The 22,610-nt window shown below is 38.8% G+C and overlaps 1 protein-coding gene and 1 long non-coding RNA gene across 3 annotated transcripts; both read left to right on the top strand.

Annotated features, from left to right (window-relative positions):
• The first annotated feature begins 5,324 nt into the window (after nucleotides 1-5,324).
• Nucleotides 5,325-18,409, top strand: LOC149267606 (zinc finger CCCH domain-containing protein 17-like). Its single transcript, XM_089399255.1, has 9 exons — nucleotides 5,325-5,836; nucleotides 6,175-6,279; nucleotides 6,364-6,456; nucleotides 6,546-6,653; nucleotides 16,199-16,345; nucleotides 16,561-16,680; nucleotides 16,776-16,835; nucleotides 17,658-17,755; nucleotides 18,004-18,409. Exons 1-9 carry the CDS (start codon nucleotides 5,555-5,557, stop codon nucleotides 18,134-18,136), a joined length of 1,146 nt encoding a protein of 381 aa, XP_089255381.1. The 5' UTR covers nucleotides 5,325-5,554; the 3' UTR covers nucleotides 18,137-18,409.
• Nucleotides 18,410-18,558: 149 nt separating this feature from the next.
• Nucleotides 18,559-19,780, top strand: LOC149267605 (uncharacterized). Of its 2 annotated transcripts, none has more exons than XR_016261209.1 (4): nucleotides 18,559-18,652; nucleotides 18,854-18,937; nucleotides 19,157-19,245; nucleotides 19,445-19,780. It is a non-coding gene; the product is annotated as an uncharacterized LOC149267605 (long non-coding RNA). The 2 variants fall into 2 exon arrangements; XR_016261208.1 differs by having other exon boundaries at nucleotides 18,854-18,942.
• Nucleotides 19,781-22,610: the final 2,830 nt, after the last annotated feature.

Raw genomic sequence — 22,610 nt, 5'->3', positions numbered from 1 at the left:
CATTCTCAACATGGACAACCACAGGATATCATAGTCAATCACAATCGATTGTAGTCAATTATAATTGAATATGGACAATAATGGTCACTCATAGTCGATTATATGTTGACCATAAGCCTCAACCATAACTTGACCACATTAGTCAACCTTACTCAACCATGTTCTACAAATCCTCCCCACACACGTCAATTGCCAACTATCACAACCACATTACTAAATGTGGGGTATATACATTGATCTACTCTATTAGTTTTTAAAAGTTTCTAAAATGACATCGATCGAAGTTTATGGCATTTACTAATGTGGTTGTGGCAGTGTATTTTTAATAGGTTTCGCTTTCAACCGACAGGTTGAAAAACCCAGGACACAAGCACAAATGTCATAATTTCATCTCGAATATTTCAATACATATCCATTCTTAAAACTTGTCATCTTCTTGTCTTTTTGTGGCATTCTTGTTTTTACATAATAATTTTCACATTTTGCCAATTTCCTAGGTAAATGATCCAAAATGGATTTTGGATAGACTCCCAAGTCTAAGTGAGGAAAATGAAAGTCCAAGGAAGTTCCTAGAAATAGCCCCATTGTAGAGATCTTTTCATTCTGAATCTACAACAACTTGAATGGGCAAAAACAGACTTAGGATGTAGAAGTTATCACAAAAAGAAGTTGCCCTTTTTCCTTTGGAAAAATAGGGAAAATCTTCAAAAAAATGGCAAAAATACCTTATAGCGGGAAATCACATTAGAAGGGTGAGCGGAGGACTTAAACGGAGGTGGAAGAGACCCCCCCCCCCGATCACTGATCTTCGATTTATCAAGTTGGAGATAGATCTGTGTTTGATGGCGGGACCTCAAGCCGAGCGATATTGCGATCGCCGATATTTGCGGATCGGCGTTGGCGATGCCGCGTGGGAAAGGACGAATCCGTGGGCCAACGTGACTTGCGATTGCGATATATCGCATCGCAAAGTCGCCTCGCAGCGATGTAAAAGGGGTGATAATGCTGGACCCGATGGATTTTATATGTGCGGCACTATAAATTTTGAGATCCGAAATATCTCGGGTTTATGTGTATTGGCGCATTTTGGCATGAAAACCGAAATACAAAGGAAAATGCCTCGAAGCGACGCGATGCGATCTGGACCGTCGGATCGTAGGATCAGATCGACGACCAGGATTAAATTGGCGATTGATGATCGATGGTCCTTGATAATAGGGCCAATGCGATTTGCGATAGCGATAGGCAAACCCGATGTGATTATAGGGCGGATGCTATAAATTTTGAAGTCTGATAGAAAGGATTTTTTCGGGTTTTTAACGTATTTCTCGGTGTAATTGGGATTTTGCCTAATCCGCAATGCGATGAGATATACCGCCAAATGGCAGACCCGATGGGGATTTGAGGGGCGATGGAAGAGAATTTCACGTCCGAGAATCACGCCCGATAGTGTATTTTGCGGACATTCCCTGTGTAAGGGAATTTTCTCAATTTTCGGGTTTTTCCCTGTAAAATGGCCCCGATCCCTTCGTAATAGCCCCTGATCATTGATGCACGCTACAGGTGGGCGTTTTTGACAAACAATGATGCGTTTGAAGCCATAGAGCCGCAGATCCATGTGGCTAGTCGAACAGACAACGCGTAGAGAAGCCACAGGGCCACAGAGGGATAATGAACCGCAGAGAAACGACTGGGGAAGCTAGAAAGCCGGAAAGGTACCTCAAAGGAGGCAGAGAGAGCGAAAGCTAATGCGCAGAGCAAATTTTGGAGTCACTTGGAGGTCTAGTAAAAAGCCAGAGAGCTGAAAGTTGCAGAAAGCCAAAGCCAGAGCCAAAGAAGCTAGAGCCGAAGAGCCAGAGCCAGAGCCAGAGCCCAGAGCCAGAGCTAGAGCCCAGAGCCAGAGGGCCGAGAGCTTTAGAGCCAAAGGATAAGATGGTGTTATGAGCCCAATGTTTCTGTGTAAAACATTGGAGTTGAGTGTGGAACTTGTAAAAGAACCGCTGCCATAATCCCAAAGAGCCTAGTTGAGTTGACTAGAGCTCATGGAGACGTAGCCCAAGAGTTTTGGGTGAACTCCTAATTAAATTGTTGTTCTGTGTGTTGGTTTTATTGTTGTATTGTTTACTGTTATATGTATGTTATATCAGCATAAACAATAGAATTTTAAAAGCAAATAAACAATTTTAAAATAAGCACCAACATACGCCTTATTTTCAAGCACTTATTAATTCCGCATTTGGTTAATCATAACATCTTGGGAATATTTAAGCTTTGGAAGTGGGAGAGGTTCTTGTAAGTTAGACAAGAAGCCTGAGTGCCCCATTTTCAGATCAGTAAAAAATGACTTTAGATTCAATGGATGCATAACTTTTTCTTTTTAATTTCCTTATAATCAACGAGACATATTTGATATCTCTTGGCACTCAAAGGATCTTTCTCATCAAAAGAAATATTACCAATGTGTTCAACTCAAAAGTGGTTGACGCTACTCCTCTTACTTTTCAAATCATGTAATACCTACTGTTAGGTATATAGTTGGTTTTGTAGGCCACTGAAGATTGCTGAATTCAATGTTTTCCTTGAATATGTAAGTACACATGCATGTCGCACCCTTGACACCTTGTAGATGAAACTATAGAAAGAGAAACCAAACACACTTCATTTGGAATTAAGATGGATAAATGTTGGTATTATATATTATCTACAAGCTTCAACCAATGAACAAGAAAACCAAATAGAGAAGCATAACAATCAAATTTCTTTTGTAATTATTTCATAACATCTTCGTATGCTCTCTAAACTTGTCATATTCTAGTTTGAATGTGATTAGTGTACATCTTGCCATTTTCCCAGATAAAACAAGCAAACATGCATTTGGCATAAGACGATTAGTATTGCCTTGGGTATCATGTGTTGGATATGAGAGGAGAAGGCTAAAACTAATATTAAAGAATCACTTTGTAGTAGGGTCGCATATCTAGGATGTTATTCATAGTGCCTTGGTTTTGACTATCGACTTCTCACGGGTCTAGAGCTTAATAAATAGAACTTGCAATATGCATTTCACACTTTCAATTCCTTCATCATTTGCTCACATGTTCCCCTGGTTCAATTTATATTTACTACAACATTAAGGAACTTGCTCATTACTTCTCTTGGACATATCGGGCAAAGATAGTGTTGATAGGCAGAGGCTTTTATGTTTATGTTGTTTTTGAACATTTCCCTGTACTTGTCGTGTCCATGTGGACATTCTTTTTGTGCTCCATCCAACCTTTCATTGCAAGAAAATAAATGTCATGATCGGGGAATACCTTTTGTAGTGTAAAGCAGCCAATAGTTTCTCTTGGTATAAGAGTAAATTTGGGAGTCTTGGGATGCAATTCCCATGTATTAAGGGTGTCATCAACTTTAGCATGGAGTGTTCCCACTTGCATCCCTTATTGTGTAAGAAGGATGTTACGAAATGTCCCAACAGATGCTCCCACATTTGAGGAGAATGGGGAAAGGATTGAAAAAAGAGAAGAAGAGGAAATTAAAAGGTCAATGCTTGTTTGAATGGGCAGGGAATGTTAACCCCTTAGATCTTGGGATGTTAGATTGCTATTAGTTTTGTAAGTGTGCCAATGCAGTATCCTATAAATATACATCAAGGAAACTCATTTGAATAATCATCTTATCTTGTGGATTTAGTGTATTGTGAAAAGAGGTTGCCTCTCTCAAAGAGGCTTCTAATCGACCCATTATTTCACTTGTTTAAGCATGGATTACTAATTTGGGCATTTTTTCAAGCTTATTTGGATATTTGGTCCATAACATTTCTTATAAAAAAAGCTTGTTTTGTTTCATAGATAAAGCTACTCTAAATTCCGCTACACAGGTTTGCAAAGCTTTTATATTGAGAAAACCATTAGTTCTATCCATCAATCACGATTAGATATCCAAAAGGTATTCTTGTTCGACTTACTTAAGAAGTGTATTGATTATTTTCCTTGCACACAAAAATCTGCAAGATAAATGTTCTTTGTACTTATACCTTTAAAGTATAATTATCATGTTTGTTTATAATTCTTATCATACCATATGGACCATGGGCCTACTTGTAGAAAGAGTATGTTAATGTCCCTCTACGTATCCCTTCAAAATAGACAACTCACCAATAATTCATAGTGTGTGTCAACGTAACATAGCTCCAAATTACATCTTCTAGTGCTTATGAAAGTATCCCTTAATCCCCGTGTCCATATCTAGATGATTTCCATATGAACCTCTTTTCCTATCATTTTCTCCTTGTCTTTTGTGGATTTATCATCTTGCTTTGGGTGTTTTTAGTCAATGGCTCAACATGGCTATGGTATTCAATGTATTTGGGTACATTGTGGTTACATGACTACTCACAACACTACCTTTTGTGATGTTACTCTATAATTTGAAATAGTTGCATAGTTGCACATTTTCCACATTCCCATGACTTGCATTATGTTGTTTGTGATGGTTGGAATATATTTTGGAATAGCTCGTGCGCCATTTCACTACGCAAACTTGGAAACTTGCAAGGATTAATCAATTATGAATTTGCATGAGTGCAAGTCGATTTCATATGTTGGAACATTCCGAAAATCTCATGGACATGAGAAAAGTCGATCAGTGGACTTCGGTCATGTCCATCGAATTTCTATAATAATTTAGACTTTGCAATCGACATAAGGATGAGTTATGAATTTGCTATAATATATGGTGATTAGGCATGGTATGTTTATCATACCTTCAAACAATTTGAAGTATGCGTACTAAAAGAAGTGAACCAATGTTTAATTTTCCAAACGCTATTTTGAATTTAACGGGATTTCTAATTTTCTCAAAATGCCCATTTCAATTAGTTGGATTAGAGGGGGTTGTTAGGTCCTATGGCACATTAATGAGAATTTTAGGGGAAATATTAGGGGGTTACAAATTTTGGCTGGGTGATTTTTTTTGGAAAGAATAAAGAAGGAAAAGAAGAAAACCATATTACATGGCTTCATCGCATGTAAAACCTGCTTTTTGAAGGACGGTACCATGGTATGACCCCAGGGGAGAAGAGAATATATGGGGTTATATGAATATGATATGATAGAGGCAACTCCTATTTCTTACCCGATAGAAAAGTTAATGCAGTCTAACATGCAAGGGGAATAGCAGTTTCCTTGCTGCTAAAGTGCCAAAGTCAATTTTGAGGGAAATATAAATGCAAGGAAACTTCTATTCCCCTAGCATGTCAGACTGCATTAACTTTTCTATGGGATAAGAAATAGGAGTTGCCTATAATAGAGGGGAGATATATGGGAATAAACATCTGGTCCAAGATACCAAAAATATAGGAAGAAATGCACGTGACCAAACGTAAACCTAAACGTAACAAATCCCAATGCCAATAAGATAATACTACTAGGGAAGAGTTACAGAGTGAAAGAGAAAGAGAAGGCGAGAAAGCGAGCGAGATTTTGAATGATATTTGGCGAACGACAAGCGCGAAGAAGCCCCAAGTTTTATCTCTCTCTACCTGCTGGCAGCCATGGGAGCGGGCACGCAATTCATCTCAGAGAAACCCGCACCACACCTGAAAAAGTGTAGCCGAAACCACACCTGCAAAAACGTTGGAGCTCCAAAGAAAAATGAAGAAGACAGGGATAGACGGGGGAGAGGTCAGACTCGGAAAAAGATTCAGAAAGCCTGCCGTTACTGGCTCGCAGGCAATTGCATGCACACGGGAGATGACTGCAAATATCTGCACTCCCATGTTGTTGGAGGCTCCGATGTCACTTTCTTGACAAAGCTCGTTGGCCACAGTAACAAGGTATGTAGCTTTTCGGCTTCCTTATTTGCTCTGCATATTCTTAGCTTGTTTTGGTTGGCTTCTGGTTTTCTCGCTCCCTCTGCATACTCTTGGTTTGCCCGTTCTTTGTTGGTTTCCTTATTTTATGTGCTCTGTTTCTTGGTTTCCTTGTCATTTTTCCATATCCATTTGATTTGCTTGGTTTCCTTGTCTTTTCTCCATATCCATTTGATTTGCTTGGTTTCCTTGTCTTTTTTTCCATATCCATTTGATTTGCTTGGTTTTCTTGTTTTATGTGGTTTGTTTCTGGGTTTTCTTATCTTCTTTGCATATCCATTTGATTTACTTCCTTCCCACAGGCTATTCGAGGGATTGCTTTTCCTTCTCATTTAGGCGCTGCGGACAAACTCTATTCCGCTGCACAAGACAACAAGCTTATGGTCTGGGACTGCCATACAGGCCAGGTACTCTGACCTTTTATTTACACTCAACTCTTATACTGTCTATAAATATCTTCATCGAAGCTTAACGTCTTCTTTCTTAAACAGGGTACACATATTCCTTTACATGGCGTGAGCGAAGCTGGATGCCTCCTCAGTGAAGGTCCTTGGATTTTTGTTGGCGTTCCTAACGCTGTCAAGGTAATTTAACGGGATTAACCTTAGTATTAGAATTGTTTTTGCCAGTGTGATTTTCTTCAGGTTGCTAACACGGTGGATTTATATTTCAGGCTTGGAATACTCTCACGTCCACGGAACAATCTTTAGATGGCCCCAGGGGACAAGTTCATGCCCTTGCTGTCGTTAATCAAATGCAAATGCTTTTTGCTGGAACAGAAGTGAGTCTCCTAAACTGCTTTGGCTTGTGTAGTCATATTTGTTGTGACAAACCCCCTGATCCAAGGAGAGATGGTCAGCGGGTTACTTGACTCCCCTGCCGTTGACCGGATTTCTCTTTTTTGAAATACATAATGCCAAAACTAATTTCCTTCATATGTACAGACTACACCAGTTGACCCGACAATTGACTCATGGGACTTGTCATGAGACTTCTTGACACCACCGCATATCCTGACATGGCCAAAGATATCTGAATCCTCTACAGAAATACACAGTGGCCAAAGGAATCAGAATTTTGACATTGTTTACTGAGAAATGCGTACTGATAATGACAGACAACCACGTGCGGATGTCACCATTTATTTATAAAACTAGCATATGCAGCATCTTCTGCTGTATACTGAAAGTGCACTATTCGTATATATTATCGTAACCAAAATGATTAGGGGGAGGACAGTCCTTCAGCTCAAACCCAATCCTTGACCTCTCCATCTGTATTCATTATTATGCCTAGTTTTTACAATTGAGGAGTGGATGAGGCCCATGTACTGGCCAACCTGTTCTCGTTGTTCTAGCCTGGCAAGAATAGAGACCTGAAAGCTTAATTTGTCATTAAGTACCCACCAATACGATGGTGCAATCTACAGGCCTACTCCAAGGAAGGCTAAAGTGACGTTCAGGCTAGTCCCCTGTAGATTAGGTTGCATGCTTAAGTCTTGCTGAACCATGATGTATATCTGCTCATATAAGAGCTTTGTAAAGTCTCCACGAAGAAGTTCTTGTTTATCATGAAACTTAACACCTATAGGAAAATTTCCCCTTTCACTAGTCTACCATGTCAAATCATCTTAGGCAAATAAAAAATTGCACAAGGATAAAAACAACTAAGATCTACCATAGAATCCAACCCTGTGAGTTGCATGCGACAAGGTCATCTTTCATTCGTAAACCTTACCTTATATTTTTAACTTTGACAGTGACGAGGATAAATTGGTGGAGTTGCTTGGTTTCTAGTATCTACTACAGAGGTCACAATGTAGTGCAAACATTAATGTTTGGACCAGCAGATGCAATGTTTGAACCGGAATTGGACCCAGAGTTTAATGTACAATTTCAGCAAGACAACCATTCTGTCATACTATTATGACACCTAGATTTTTAACTCAGAAATTTAAGACATTTTGTTAGCTAGAATTGGAAATATGTTAAATTTTTGCATGTTCTATGCTTAAAGCGATTTCAATTTTCTTAATAACTTAATATCAATATCCAGATGAGCAATCACATCAGCATGAGAGTAAAATGCAGATAGAACATAAACATAAACAGTATTAGACAAGCCGAGACAAGAGGACACAAGATGTGGCACCAGGCAGGGAAAACCCCAATGCGGGGAAAAACTTGATCAGTTCTTCTTATATTCTTCAATAGTTCAGCAGAAAGAGAGATAGTAGAAATATACAAATCTGAGATTTTACGACAGCAGCAGAAAGTACATGACAGTCTTGAACAGATCATTAAGAGTGTTGTAGCATATCCTGATACAACATTCCTCCGATTGCAAGCCGCTCCAGCAATTCTGGTTAGGGCACAATATGCAGCCCTAAACTCCCTTGACTGTGAGAAATTTCTGATCCGATATGGGCACCTGAAGTAGTCTATACTTCCTTCATAATCTCAAACAGCCCTAAGAGAGCAGCCCTAAGAAATCCTTGCTGTGGTGCTGTGGCTTGTGGACTAGCACATAGCAACACTGTAGTAAGTGTCCTCAAAACATCATCAACGCAGCAGCACTTTCAAGCATCTAGCTGTGTACATATGCTGATCTATGGAGCAGATCTCTTCAACGCATTCCTTCAATGACTGTGGCTTATCAACCTAGCAAGCAGTCCTTAAGGCATGCCTAGAACATCTTCCTTCATCACATTGTCATCTACAACTATGTCACAAGGTTCGTCGAACTTTAACCTTGAGGTTCGAATTTTGGCGAACCTTAAAAAAAATTCGAGGTTCGGCGAACCTCATAGCCATTGACCAAGTCCATAGATGAAAACTCATAACTTCATGTCACAACTCAAGCTTGTAATTTATCCTTGCAGTTTCCATGTCCGTGATAGCATTTTTGATGTTCACTGATGTTGATTTCTTATTATTTTATCCTATAATTCATTGTATATATATATATATATATATATATATATATATATATATAGATGAACCTAATGGCAAATCTCATCAAAACATTCGAACTCAAACTGAACCTAATCATTGCCAAACCCGAACTCGAACCCGAACCATGTGACATTGATCTACAACAAACACGTTGTCTTTCTAGGCTTCTAAATGTTGTGTGAAGAATCCTTTTTGCTGCGGCCTAGGGCTCATCTTAGACAGAGGCTAGGACTCCTACAAACTGCGGATGAGATCCTTTCTTTACTGCGGATGAGGGCTTCCCATTTGACAGCGGTAGGTCCACTTGACTATGAGTTAAGGGGCCCTTTTGACAGCGGATTAGGGCTCCCTGTTTGCTGCGTATTGGAGCTTCTTCTTGGCAGCGAATAGGATCTCCCTTGACTGCGGATTTAGGGTTCTCTTGGCAGCAGATTAGGGCCTCTCTTAAGTGTGGATTAAGGCTTCCTTTGACCTGTGATTAGGGCACCTTTAGGACTGCGGCTAGGGCTTCTCCTTAGGCCTACTTCATTGCGGCTAGATCTTCCTTTTGGACAGCGGCTAGGGCTTTTCCTTAGGACTCCTTCACTGCGACTAGATCTTCATTTTGGACAGCGGCTACGCTTCTCCGTAGGCCTCCTTCACTGCGGCTAGATCTCCCTTTTGGATAGCGGCTAGGCTTCTCCTTTGGCCTCATTCACTACGACTAGTTCTCCCTTTTGGACAACGGCTAGGCTTCCTCCGTCAACTGCGCATAAGTCTCCTCTTAACTGCGGCCAAACTGCTGCTAGGGCTTGTTAGGCCCCTATACTACTAGTGTAACCCCTTATTGTTATTAGTATAACCCACTTATTATATTGATGTACCCATGTAGTGCCCATATTGTTACTATTATGCCACATAGAAGCCCACCATTGTTACTGTTGTGCCCTACAATATTATTGTTATGTAGGCTTTGATTGTATTGGGACCACTTAGACTCCTATATATAGAAAGGAGGTATTTTCATTTGTATCATCCAAGAATTGTTCATTTATGTAATGTAAAGGAGGTTGCCCCCTCGAAGAGGCTGAATTCTAAGGCGTGGATCTCTCTTTTCTATCTTTTTGTGAGCTGGTTTCATAACATTTGGTATCAGAGCTTTGGATTCTAGGGTTTCGCTGCTCCAAACAGGTCATCATGGCATTTTCGCTATAACTTTTGTTCTGTGACGTTTCAAAAGTCGCAAAAAAAAACCCATTTGAGAAGAATTGGCGTTGAACCTTGGGTCCGAATTTCAGAGATTTTCGCGCGACATTTTCGGAGATATGATCTAAGGAAGTTGGCCTTTTTGCAGACTCCTGAATTACATTCAAAACAGGTGACCTGGGGAAAATCGTCATAACTTTCTTTCTGAGCATCAGATTGAAATTTCGTAAGAAGGTACAGAAAGAGGACGGACTGTAGTTTCTGTTTATATATTTTTTAGAGTCAAAGGTTGAAACAGTGACACGTGGCACTTCATACAAGTTCACTCTACTGAACTAGTCTATAATCAGGTCATTGCGGGAGATTGTGCACAACATTTTCTTGGAGAATCCAATTTGGATCAGACTTGTGGAATTGGAAAGAGGACACAGAGGGCTCTTATAGGTCACAAGTTCAGAACTTAAAGATCCGAAAGCACAGAGTTACAGTCGTTTCAAGGTAGAGCTCCTAAAATCAAGAAAAAGCAAGATGAGGAAGTTTGATGGCAAGGATCCGGTAAATTGGATACTTCAGATGGAGCAATATTTTGATATACATGGTGTACAATTGTTACAAAAGGTATGTATTGCATCTTCATATTTAGAACCAGATCAATTTTTATGGTACAAAGGGCTTTGTTCTCGTAAAAAACTTGTTACGTGGTCAATTTTCACGGAGGAAATGATAGCACATTATGAGGATATAAAGAGCAACACCTTCTTTAGAGCAACACCACAACAATTGGAAAGAGTAAAAGGGCTTTGTGACATAATGGAAAGCAAAATTATGGAAACCAGGAAGCATACCCCTCACAACTATAAAGATGGAAGTGTTGTTTCTCCCAGCCTTCCACAACCTACAAGGGTTACACCACAACAATTGGAAGAAAAAAGAGAAAAAGGGCTTTGTTACAATTGTGATAGCAAATGCACTAAAGGTCATAGGTGTGCTGAGAAGAAATTATTTTACATAGAATATGAAGAGGAGGAAGAAAAGGATCAAGAAACATCAAAAGAAGAGGATATACGTCAGGACACCACCCCAGAGAAAGAAGAAATGAATCAGACCATATCTTGTAAAGCATTGGCAAGAATTACCACTCCTCAAACTCTCAAGATAGAAGGACATATCAAGAAGAAAAAGGTGCAAGAAGTGAAAGATCACATCGAGAAAGAAGAAATGAATCCAACCATATCTTGTAATTCAATGGATGAAATTACCACTCCTCAAACTATCAAGATAAAAGGACACATCAAGAAGAAAAATGTTCAAGAAGTGAAAGATCACATCGAGCATCAAGAAATGAATCCGACCATATCTTGTAAAGGACTGGAAGAAATTACCACTCCTCAAAAGATAGAAGGACATATCAAGAAGAAAAAGGTTCAAGTAGAGAAAGATCATATCGAGCATCAACAACAAGTTCTCCAACTTTTAAAGGATAACGCCACTTCGGTGCAAAATCAAATGAAACAACAGGTAGATCAACATTGTAGTGAAAAATGTTTTGATGTGAGTGATTGGGTATTTTTACTGCTACATCTCAAGCAAGCTATTTATGAGAAGGAAATGTTGGCAATACTACATGCACTTAAAAAATGGCGACCTTACCGAATGGGAAGACGCTTCAAGGATGAGGATGTGGAAGCATTGTTTTGTGCTATTTATATTATCCAACCAAATTGGATAAACGAAACAACTTATGAATGGAAGAAGAACGAAGAAGTATGGCCACTTATTCAAAAGTTGCAAAAGATCCCAATTCAAGCAATATTGCCAGAAATTGAAGAGGAAGGAAAAATCACATTGGAACCTGGAGCAGTCACAGAAACAAGAACCCGACAGCTACGAAATCGATCAATTTCAGAGTATCTCATCAAGTGGAAGAACTTACCCGCTGAATATTCCACATGGGAGGACAAGAATTTTATATAGAAGCATCAAGAACTACTCAAGCGTTGAGGACAACGCTTTTTGAAGGAGAGGGGCATGTTAGGCCCCTATACTACTAGTGTAACCCCTTATTGTTATTAGTATAACCCACTTATTATATTGATGTACCCATGTAGTGCCCATATTGTTACTATTATGCCACATAGAAGCCCACCATTGTTACTGTTGTGCCCTACAATATTATTGTTATGTAGGCTTTGATTGTATTGGGACCACTTAGACTCCTATATATAGAAAGGAGGTATTTTCATTTGTATCATCCAAGAATTGTTCATTTATGTAATGTAAAGGAGGTTGCCCCCTCGAAGAGGCTGAATTCTAAGGCGTGGATCTCTCTTTTCTATCTTTTTGTGAGCTGGTTTCATAACAGGGCTTCTTTAGGTGACTGGGTCCAGATCTCTTAAATAACCCTTTCCACTACGTCCTCCTTGTGAGAGGACAAACCCAAACCAGTGGAGAGGAGAGATCAAGAGAGGTGTGTGTGTATCTCAAATGACCTGAAGACTCTTCTATTTATAATGCTACGTTGAGGTTGAGCTAGGGTAATTTGCTCGTTGGCCAACCTTGACAAACTGTCAAATAATACAAATAAATTCATATCTCCATAAATACATGTTGGAATCGGATGATCTTTGGATCAACCCTACACCTCTCGAAGAGAGGAATCCAAGAAAAATATCAGCTGCCATAAATAAGATGATCCACATGGAGTGCCCTAGTTGCCAATTTTAACAATATATCAATGTACAATTTTTAGCAAGGCAACCTTTTCTATCACGCTGTCTTTTCCCTTACTGGGCAACGCCTATACAGTATTTTGACACCTAGATTTTAAACTCAGAAATTTAAGACATTCTGTTAGCTAGAATTGGGTATATCAACGCGCATTTTTCAGCAAGGCAACCATTCTGTCATGCTGTCTTTTCCCTTATTGGTCAACACCTATACAATATTTTGACATCTAGATTTTGAACTCAGAAACTTAAGGCCTCAGCGTAAACTTTTAGTAGTGAGATTATTATTATCATGCTATTAATTCCATGGAAAGGGCGTCCTTTTTGTTTTTACTCCAAATCGATTGGAATTTCACAGCCAAATTAAAAATCTAGCCAAGCGAACAAAATAGCGTGCAACCATTTAATGTTACAGGAAGAGGATTATCGTGAGGGCATACAATCATGCATCTATTATGCGTTCATGTAGAAGGAACATGGAACTATGTAAGGAAAACTATGATCGGTTGCGAGAAACTTTGCCTTCAACAAGAAACTGAAAAAAGAAATAAAAATCACTCAGTATAGCTGTCGGCTCCATCATCTCTATTTCCTTCTAGCTTATGCCTCCTTCAGTATTATTTCTCTATTAATTTCAGTTCATGATTCCAATTATTGCCTGTGGCAGAATCTATTGGTTGATGTTTATTTAGGTTTGCCATGTCTTCTTGAAGAGAAAATATTAAAACACTTGGGCTTCGTAACCAATAGAAAACTAAAATCTACTGTGCACTTTAACATACCCTGGTATTGATTTTGAACACAGATAAAGATCGAACAAAAGGAAGAGCTCTGAAGTTTGGACACCAAACAAAAGTGAGGCAACAAGATGGACTGAAGAGCATTTGAACCTAATCAGAAGCACCTGTCATGTTATGAAAGGGCTACCACCCACTCCCCTACTATACCCAGTAGGAAAGCATTTACAGTACTGTCTAGATTGGTATAAGCATAAGGTCCCTAATTCTCCTCCCGTCCTTTGACAGTCTGCCCATAGAGCAGTTGCCACCTTCTAGCTTGGGAGCAAACTAGGGATTCCAGAAGTGCTTTTCTACCTCCACCTTGCCTATATATGTCGCTTATACCGGGATTTGAGAGGAAATCCTCCACCCATCAACCACTAAATTTTTGCAATTTTAGTACTTCCACCCTATATTAGGAATCCAAAGGACACCAATTTTAATTATCGAACAAGGGAAAACTAGATCTCCAGAAAATAACTATGCTTAATGGAAGAGAAGAGGATTCCAAGTCAGTTGTAGTGTTATGGAGTAAGAGAATAATCCGTGACATTCTCACATTTTACCTATTAGCAGTAACTAGCCAATGGAATGGCTGCTACCTCTTTGCCTTAAGAAAAATAATCACCAACGAAACAATAGCATACTAAAATATGTGATAACTCATTCATTGAAGAATCAATTAACACACAAGGAGAAGAGGAAATGCATCATCCATGTATATAAGGAGCAAAGAAAACGATCCCCACATAGGGTTTCAGGCATCAGTCAAAACGCCCTCTAATTTTTGTAGATTGGTAAATATCAAGGGTGAATTCGAATAGCTCGAACTCACCTCTGCTGCTGCAATTTCCAAGTCAAGGAAATCTATCCTCCAGCCTTTCTGTTTTGCGCGCTTTCCTTATCTCCTGCCATCAATATTTTGTTCATCCCTTGCTTCTCGCTTATATTTCAGAAGTCTCATATCCTGGTATTTTTGGACTTCATTCATCGGGTTCTGTTTTGAGTTATAACTCAGCTCGTGGGTGCAACCGTTCTCTGCTTGGTAGTATCACGAGTCCCATTTCCTTTCTCCTCCCTTAAGTCCTTGTCTCTCCCTATGTTATCAAATCCATCTCCCCCTAAAAAAAAATCCCCGGGACATCCCCCTTACCAAAATCTAACCGCTCCCTCCCTCGTTGAATCCCTCACTTCACGTAGGCAAATTTCATTCTGCTAGATCATGAGGGGAGGTTCATTGGTTTGTTTTGCCTTGCTGCCCCAAGATATTTTTTTTCAACCAATTATATACTACCGAGTTAATGTTTAGTTTCAGATTCTTTAATGTTGTTGGCCTTGTCACTCCCTAGAGTTTTGTTGGCCAATGATCTTGTGCCACTTGGTTCTTTTCTTTTTGCATGCCACCTGTCAGCCTCCTTTGGTCCATGACAACCACAAGTCCTCCAAGCAACGATCCCCATTCGACCTTGGAATATCTGTCCCATGACCTAGTTCTGTTTTTTTTTTTGGTCAAATACTTACATTATTTAAAATTCATGAAGGAAATAAGTAGGGGGGGCGTTGTCACATTTGTAGTGTGTTTTCTTTTATTAGCTAAACTCTAGGTCATGACCAGTGTGTTCGAAATCGGTGGAACTAGCCAGTCCGACCGGGTTGGGTGTCGAACTAGTTCGTTTCACGGCCTTGAACTGAAAGTGGCCGGTTCGGTACCGAACTGACTGATTCTATACAATTTGACCAAAGACATTCCAAATGTAATTAAAAACATAAAATAAAATAAAATAAACATGAATTTTTGAGTGGGGCGGCATAACTTTCAAGCCTATGGCTCTTGAATCCTTATCCAATTTATGGTAATGTCCTCCTTTATTTTTTATTTTTATCCTTTTACTTAAATTTTTAACATTAACATGAAATCACTGAGGATTTTTTGGAGTGGTTCCAACTTCATTGGATTTAATATGGAGAAAGCAAATTTTTAGAGCTCGCTCAAAATCTAGTAGACTTAACCGCTTCTCAGGATTTCAAGACTGGGGGAATTGCAATGTTTCCATTGGATTTTGTCATGTACGAGGGTATGGAACTAGTAATTAATCAAGATCACCAAACCCTCTATGTACCCTGATGTTAGTGGCATTGGTTGTCAAACTCCTTTATCATGACCCTATAAAAAATGTACCCATCACTCAAACAAAATCTTGACTCGACATGCTACGCTTTTTCTATCTTATTTTAATGCTTAGAGTGTGATATTGATGACGAAGGTCCCAACAGAGGCAATGGTTATGATGATATGTATGTATTTGTTGTAGCATGATTTTCTTTTTTTTAAAATGCTAGAGGCCATCTAGAGCCTATTTCTCATTGTATTTTCGTTTCAGAGATGAACTGCACTCGATGCTATTTTGGTTATGTGCACCCTTACATGCTATATCAATGAGAAGTTTTGCTTGTCTGTGTATAAAATGCTTTGGATTCATACGAATACACATGACTATATATCTTTTTCTTTAAAATTTGAATGTATGTATTTTCGGCCGACCAATTCTCTGGTCCGGTTTTTTAGTGGTTCTGGTCCGGTTTCAACTGGTTCTCAGTTTGCCAGTTTGGTTCTGATAACATTGGTCGTGACTTTATTGCATTATATAGCCCCACTGATTGCGTTGACTTACCATTTTACAGGATGGCACTATTTTTGCATGGAAATTTAATTCTCCAGCCAATGCCTTTGAACCTGCAGTTTCCCTCGCAGGGCACACCCTGCCTGTTGTCTCATTGGTCTCAGGAGCAGGAAGACTCTACTCTGCTTCCATGGACCACACAATAAGGGTATGTTTCTTTGCTTCTCGTCCACTACTTTTATTTGTATTTGTTTACACAGTAAGATAAAAGAAAAATTGGGCTAACCTGGTTAATAAAAGCACAAATAAACATTGTTTTTCTTGCAAGCTTTGATGTTTTTCATTCACTTACAATTTTAGAAAATGAATTATTTACCCAATTCCAGATGAGTTTGTATTTGACAGTCGTAAAGAAATTCACAGGTTTGGGATATGGAAAGTTTTCAATGTATGCGTTCCTTGAGGGATCACAAGTCAGTTGTAATGTCTCTTCTCTGTTGGGATGACTATCTGTTGTCGTGCTCATTAGACAACACGGTGAAGGTAAGGAAGACTTCATCATATGTCCATGTTTCATTCAGGAAATAGAATGGTGCGCAACCTTCATTGGAATTTCTAACTCATGAAATGCAATGCAGGTATGGGCCGCTACATCAAGTGGAGCCTTGGAAGTGACTTACACTCGTAGCGAAAAGAATGTATGTTATCTAATCCTCTCTACCTATAACAATTGTGTGCATTTTATAATTAGTTTTTTTATCCATGCAACAACCTATTTACTTAGTTGCAGTGCAATGCTATTTTTCTATTCATGATTTATCTACTAAGTTGCATTGCAACGTGCTTCTATTTGGCATGGTGGTCCTAGGATCTGAAATCAAAGAGGGGTAACCAGTCCATGGGGATGGTGTGACCTCTTTATTTTTTTAAAGCCAAAGTAACTTCTAGATTATTTATTAATTATTTTAATCATACATGTTTTGTTCTGCTGCAATTCTTTAGTTAGTTTTATGATTTATAAGTCTCAGTAGTTGAAGGACGCCAAGGCCCAAGGGCAAGACATTTGTGCATCAGAAATTATTTAGTGGGTTTTATGATTTATAAGTCTTGGCAGTTGAAGGACCCCAAGGCCCAAAGGCAAGACATTTGTGCATCATAAACTAGATACCACAGTAAAATCAAATTCCACGAGAAAGTTTATGATTCATTCCTTTAATGGTTTCTTTACTTCTTTCAAATCTAAACATCCAGGTTGGGAGCTTTTAATGTATTTTATTGGAAAATCAACTACACTTACTACGCAAAATCTCTGATATTTTGCAAACATGAACTTGTCTGTTTTATTATTATCATTATTATTTTAATGCAGCAAGGCCTTGCATGCAAGTGATATTTTGTTTTTTGTGTATGGTGTAAGAATCGAGTCAAACAATCCTATTAAGTCACTAGATGTTGCAAGGTTTATGTTTCTTTTCTCAGAATTAAGTGGAGTTAATTTATTTTGGTTTTGCTTCTCACAGGGTGTTCTTGCACTATGTGGAATGAATGACGAACAATCCAAGCCTGTCTTGCTTTGTTCCTGCAACGATAACAGTGTGCGCCTCTACGACTTGCCATCGTAAGTATAGATGCTCTTGAGTTCATTATACTAAAATATTGGAAAATGGAAAAGCATTTTTGATCATTCTGAGAATGAAAACAAGATGGGCTTCGGAATGCGTTTGGGCTATTTCGGGGTCATTTTGTCCTTGTTTTAAAAATATTTAATGGAGTAGGAAATTGTTGATGTGCTCATTTATGGAGTTACATGAATGTGCTCATATTGTCTGCTTTTTGGTAAAATAACATTTACGGGTTTTGTCTCAGGTTTAAAGAACGATGTAGACTGTTCTCGAGACATGAGGTGCGAGTATTCCAGCTTGGATCTGGTGGATTATTTTTCACTGGTGATGGAGAGGGGGAACTTAAAGTATGGAAATGGGATACCCAGACTCTGTGAGAGGCTGAGACAACCTATAAGAGTTTTGTTGTAATTAAGAGTCTCCAGTTGAAATGCTACTGTGGTCACTCCTTATAAAAGTGACCCTTGTTCATATCTCCCACATGTGAAGCTCCTTCTGTACTCTTTTCACTTAGCATACTCTAACTACATCCACGCCGCTATGATCGTATTGGTCCGTGGAATAAACTCACATTGACAGAGGTATCTTTAGATGGCCCTGGGCACAAATTCATTACCTGGTTTTGTCGCTAATCATATGCCTTTCACTGAAACACAGTAAGTCTCCTGCTTTCTTTCTGTAATCATCTGTGTCATGTGTTTTGCTTTATTAAGTAAAATCTAGTTATATGTATGGCATCTTCTGTTTACTGTAGTTATAGTTTTCTCCATTTTAATTTTTTCTATAACATTATTTGTTGACAGAGAAGTGGAGGACATTTTCCATCCCATCAGCTGTGCATCACATACAAACTAATTTTGTCTCCACCACCCACAATCATTTACTGGCTTTTGGTAAGATTTGGGACCATATTTATCAATTTACGGTCTTATCAAAGTTTTCTATACTTTCTGTTTCATTTCAGATCCATTTATACTTTTTATGAAATGTGGTAATGCACTTTCAGAAGTTGATGGCATATTTCTCTGAGAGTAGGCTTTCATAATTGTATTGTCATTTATCTGCGTATTTTGAGAAACACATTTCTTTTGCAGGTGGGCTATGATATTTTCCATCTCATCATATGTGCATCGTGCAAACTGATTTTCTTTCCTCCCACAATCATTTACTAGCCCTCAGTAAGGTTTGGAAATTGGGAGTCGGGACCATATTTATCAATTTATGGTGTTATCAAATCTTCTTCCAATACCTTCAATTTCATTTCAGATCCATTTATATTTTTTTATGAACAGTTGTAATGGATGTTTGGAATTAGATGATATATTCTCCTGAGACAAGACTTTCATTGTTGTATTGTCATTTATCTGCATGTTTTGAGGGACATATTTATTTTGCAGGTGGGCTATGACACTTTCCGCCTTCTTAAAATGTGCATCAGACACAAACTCGATTTTTTTTTCCATCCACAATCATTTACTGGCCCTTGGTAAGGTTTGGGACGATATTTATCAATTTATGGTCTTATCAAAGCTTTCTATACCTTCTGTTTCATTTCAGAATCGATCCGTCTATACTTTTATGTGGTAATGAATTTTTTGAGATTTGATGATATATTCTCATTAGAGTAGACTTTCATGATTGTATTGTCATTTATCTGCATATTTTGAAGGGCATTTATTTTGCAGGTGAGTTATTGCTGGGGCTGCTCCGTTGTTGACCAAGTTCCACAAGTTGTGGGCTTTGTCAGTTTAGGATATCCTTTTGGTGTGCGGCTGCATCAATAATCTTTGGTGGGCACCACAAATCTACTCTGCAGTCTCCAAAATCAAAGGCAGTATTGCAGCCATTCCCTTCTTGCAAAGCAAAGCCCAGTAGATGCAAAAATAATGGCACGTCCTGTGTACTTTGGACGATGTTCGAAAGGTTTAGATGTGACATACCTGGGTTGTAAGATACTTGTTGGTGAGGCTGATTAGGCTGTGCGACAGCTATCACATTGCTCAATCAAGAAATATTTGATACCTTTAAATTGGGTAGCCTCATTCCCAATGGCAATTTCTTCAACAATGGGCAAAACATTATCTTCACCGTTTCCAGCTTTGACGTAGCTTCTTCATTCCACACACCGCTTGATCCTGTGATGCTCTCTAACTCCTCTAACTCTGCTAGTTCCAATCGCTCTAACATTGGGAAATCATCATTTCCAATGTCCAGCTCTTTTATGCTATCACAGCTCCGTATGTCTAATACCTTTAAATTGGGTAGCCTCATTCCCAATGGCAATTTCTTCAACAAGTCGCAATACCTTATTATCAACTCTTGGAGTTTGGACATGGATCCTTCATTCCACACGTTTGATGGTCTTGAGAGACTCTCTAACTTTAATAAGTTGAAAAGACTCAACACCGTCAACATTGGGAAACTCCAAAGAGGAAGCTCCCTTAGTTCTGTACAACCCAGCAACCTTAATACCTTCAAATTTTGGAACTCGCAATTGGGTAAAGTTACCCCACCATACTTATATAACTGAAGTATTTCCAACTTTTCTATTTTTTCTATGTTAACACCATCTGACTCGAAGCGTAATGTCAAGCAGATGGTGGAGATGTTGTTACAATTGATACTTGGACGGAGATGAAAGACTTGACATTACGCTTCGAGTCGGATGGTGTTAACATAGAAAAAATAGAAAGGGTGGAAATACTTCAGTTATATATCTATGGTGGGGTAACTTTACCCAATTGCGAGTTCCAAAATTTGAAGGTATTAAGGTTGCTGGGTTGTAGAGAACTAAGGGATCTTCCTCTTCAGAGATTCCCAATGTTGACGGTGTTGAGTCTTTTCAACTTATTAAAGTTAGAGAGTCTCTCAGGACCATCAAACGTGTGGAATGAAGGATCCATGTCCAAACTCCAAGAGTTGATAATAAGGTATTGCGACTTGTTGAAGAAATTGCCATTGGGAATGAGGCTACCCAATTTAAAGGTATTAGACATACGGAGCTGTGATAGCATAAAAGAGCTGGACATTGGAAATGGTGATTTCCCAATGTTAGAGCGATTGGAACTAGCAGAGTTAGAGGAGTTAGAGAGCATCACAGGATCAAGTGGTGTGTGGAATGAAAAAGCTACGTCAAAGCTGGAAACGGTGAAGATAATGTTTTGCCCATTGTTGAAGAAATTGCCATTGGGAATGAGGCTACCCAATTTAAAGGTATTAAAAGTATTAGGCTGTGCGACAGCTATCACATTGCTCAATCAAGAAATATTTGATTCTCTCACTGTTGGACTCGATTTGATTATTTTTTCCCCTTTGGTGTAGTGTTGATCAAGATACGGGACTGGTTGAATATACTGTTACTGATTAGCATTGAGTGTGGATATCTCATCTTCTTCTCAGTTTCAAGAGTAAACTTATATTTCCTAGATGTTCCTAGTGGAAAATGTTGAATAATTTTGGTATGCAAATATCTTGTCTTCTTCTCAGTTTGAAGTGGAAACTTGAAAGAGCCACACGACCAAATATCGGACTGTTAAAGATCTCTAACTGAGGGAGTTTACTTGCTCTCTAAAATTCTATGAAATGATCTCCAAACACATCTGTTCTTTGGCTGTACGTAAGTCATCATGTAACGGTGGTAGAACGAGTTTAAAGCTCTCTATCTGAGGGAGTTTACTTGTTCTATAAAATTCTCTGAAATGATCTCCAAACACGACCGTTATTTTGCTTTACTTCAGTCATCACGTAACGGTGGTAGAACGAGTTTAGTAATCCAAGTGAACTTGGTAGCAACACCACCAATAGTAGGTTCTATGACAATTAACTTCAACAATAAACAATAGGTTCTGTAGCATCTTGGAAATCATAATTTCTTCAACATTGGGAGAAATATCCTTAAATTCAATATTCTCGTCATCAACACCACCTTCATGTGAAAGGTGAAGGTTCCACCTTACATCTTCCTCCATTCCACTTCTAAGTTGCTCTTCCATAGCCTCAATGAAGGTGTCTAAGTGCACTTTGGGCATAAGGTGTTCTTTCTTTTCCCAAGTAGCAGCCAATTTTTGGTGCAATCCCTTGGTCACCCTGTCCTAGACCAAACTCTTGTTAAATACAGAAAGCCCTAACCACAAGACATCCTAGATGCACAGCACACAAGCTATATCCATTGTAGAGAAATACCTTGGAATTCAGTGTCAAGGAGTGGCAATCATGTGAAAAGAATGAACTGTAAGGTTGTGACTTCGGATTTCATAAATTGTGTCCTGTGATACATTAAAGAAACCATCCATGCATTATCGAGTCATATATTTTAACCTTAGCATTAGGAACACCAAGCAGAGTGCTGTTACTTTCCCAGGCATCAATGAGAATCTTAAAGTAATTAAGAAAATGCTGGGAAAATATATTCTTATGCTGAGGCAGTATTGAGCATGATATATATATATATATATAGATATGTAGTGTGTGTATGATATATATATATATAGTGTGTGTGTGTGTTCGCACGCGCGCAATGAGATTAGGGAGAATTAAGGTATCTCAATGTGAATCTCAGACTTGAGTGCTGGGAGAATTAAGGTATCTCAAATGGTTGCAAGAAAACAAATGTTCATCTAATCTCTGGAAACCGTTCAGAAATTTGCCTTCATGCTAATGAACCTTTTATTTGCCACCCGTCACAAGATGGTCCAGCACGTCGTTAATGATGTGAACTTATCGATTTGACATACATATGTCATTATATTTTGAAACTGGCCCAAAGAATTTGATATGAATGTGCAAGAGTATATATATATATATATATATATATAGATTGTGTGTGCTCGAGCGCGCACAATGTGAATCTCA

This window comes from Pinus tabuliformis, chromosome 6 (genome assembly GCF_031772625.1).
Source record: "Pinus tabuliformis cultivar Carrire ecotype Pingquan chromosome 6, CPIR1, whole genome shotgun sequence".
Taxonomy (NCBI): domain Eukaryota; kingdom Viridiplantae; phylum Streptophyta; class Pinopsida; order Pinales; family Pinaceae; genus Pinus; species Pinus tabuliformis.
The sequence above is the reverse complement of the archived record's forward strand: the minus strand, read 5'-3'. Positions and strand labels throughout refer to the sequence as shown.

Excerpts from the sequence above, each read along its gene's own strand:
- LOC149267606 (XM_089399255.1), top strand. The coding sequence starts at position 5,555 with ATGGGAGCGGGCACGCAATTCATCTCAGAGAAACCCGCACCACACCTG. Across the intron at positions 6,654-16,198 it reads TGCTTTTTGCTGGAACAGAA|GATGGCACTATTTTTGCATG; the intron begins GTGAGTCTCCTA and ends ACCATTTTACAG. Across the intron at positions 16,836-17,657 it reads ACACTCGTAGCGAAAAGAAT|GGTGTTCTTGCACTATGTGG; the intron begins GTATGTTATCTA and ends TGCTTCTCACAG.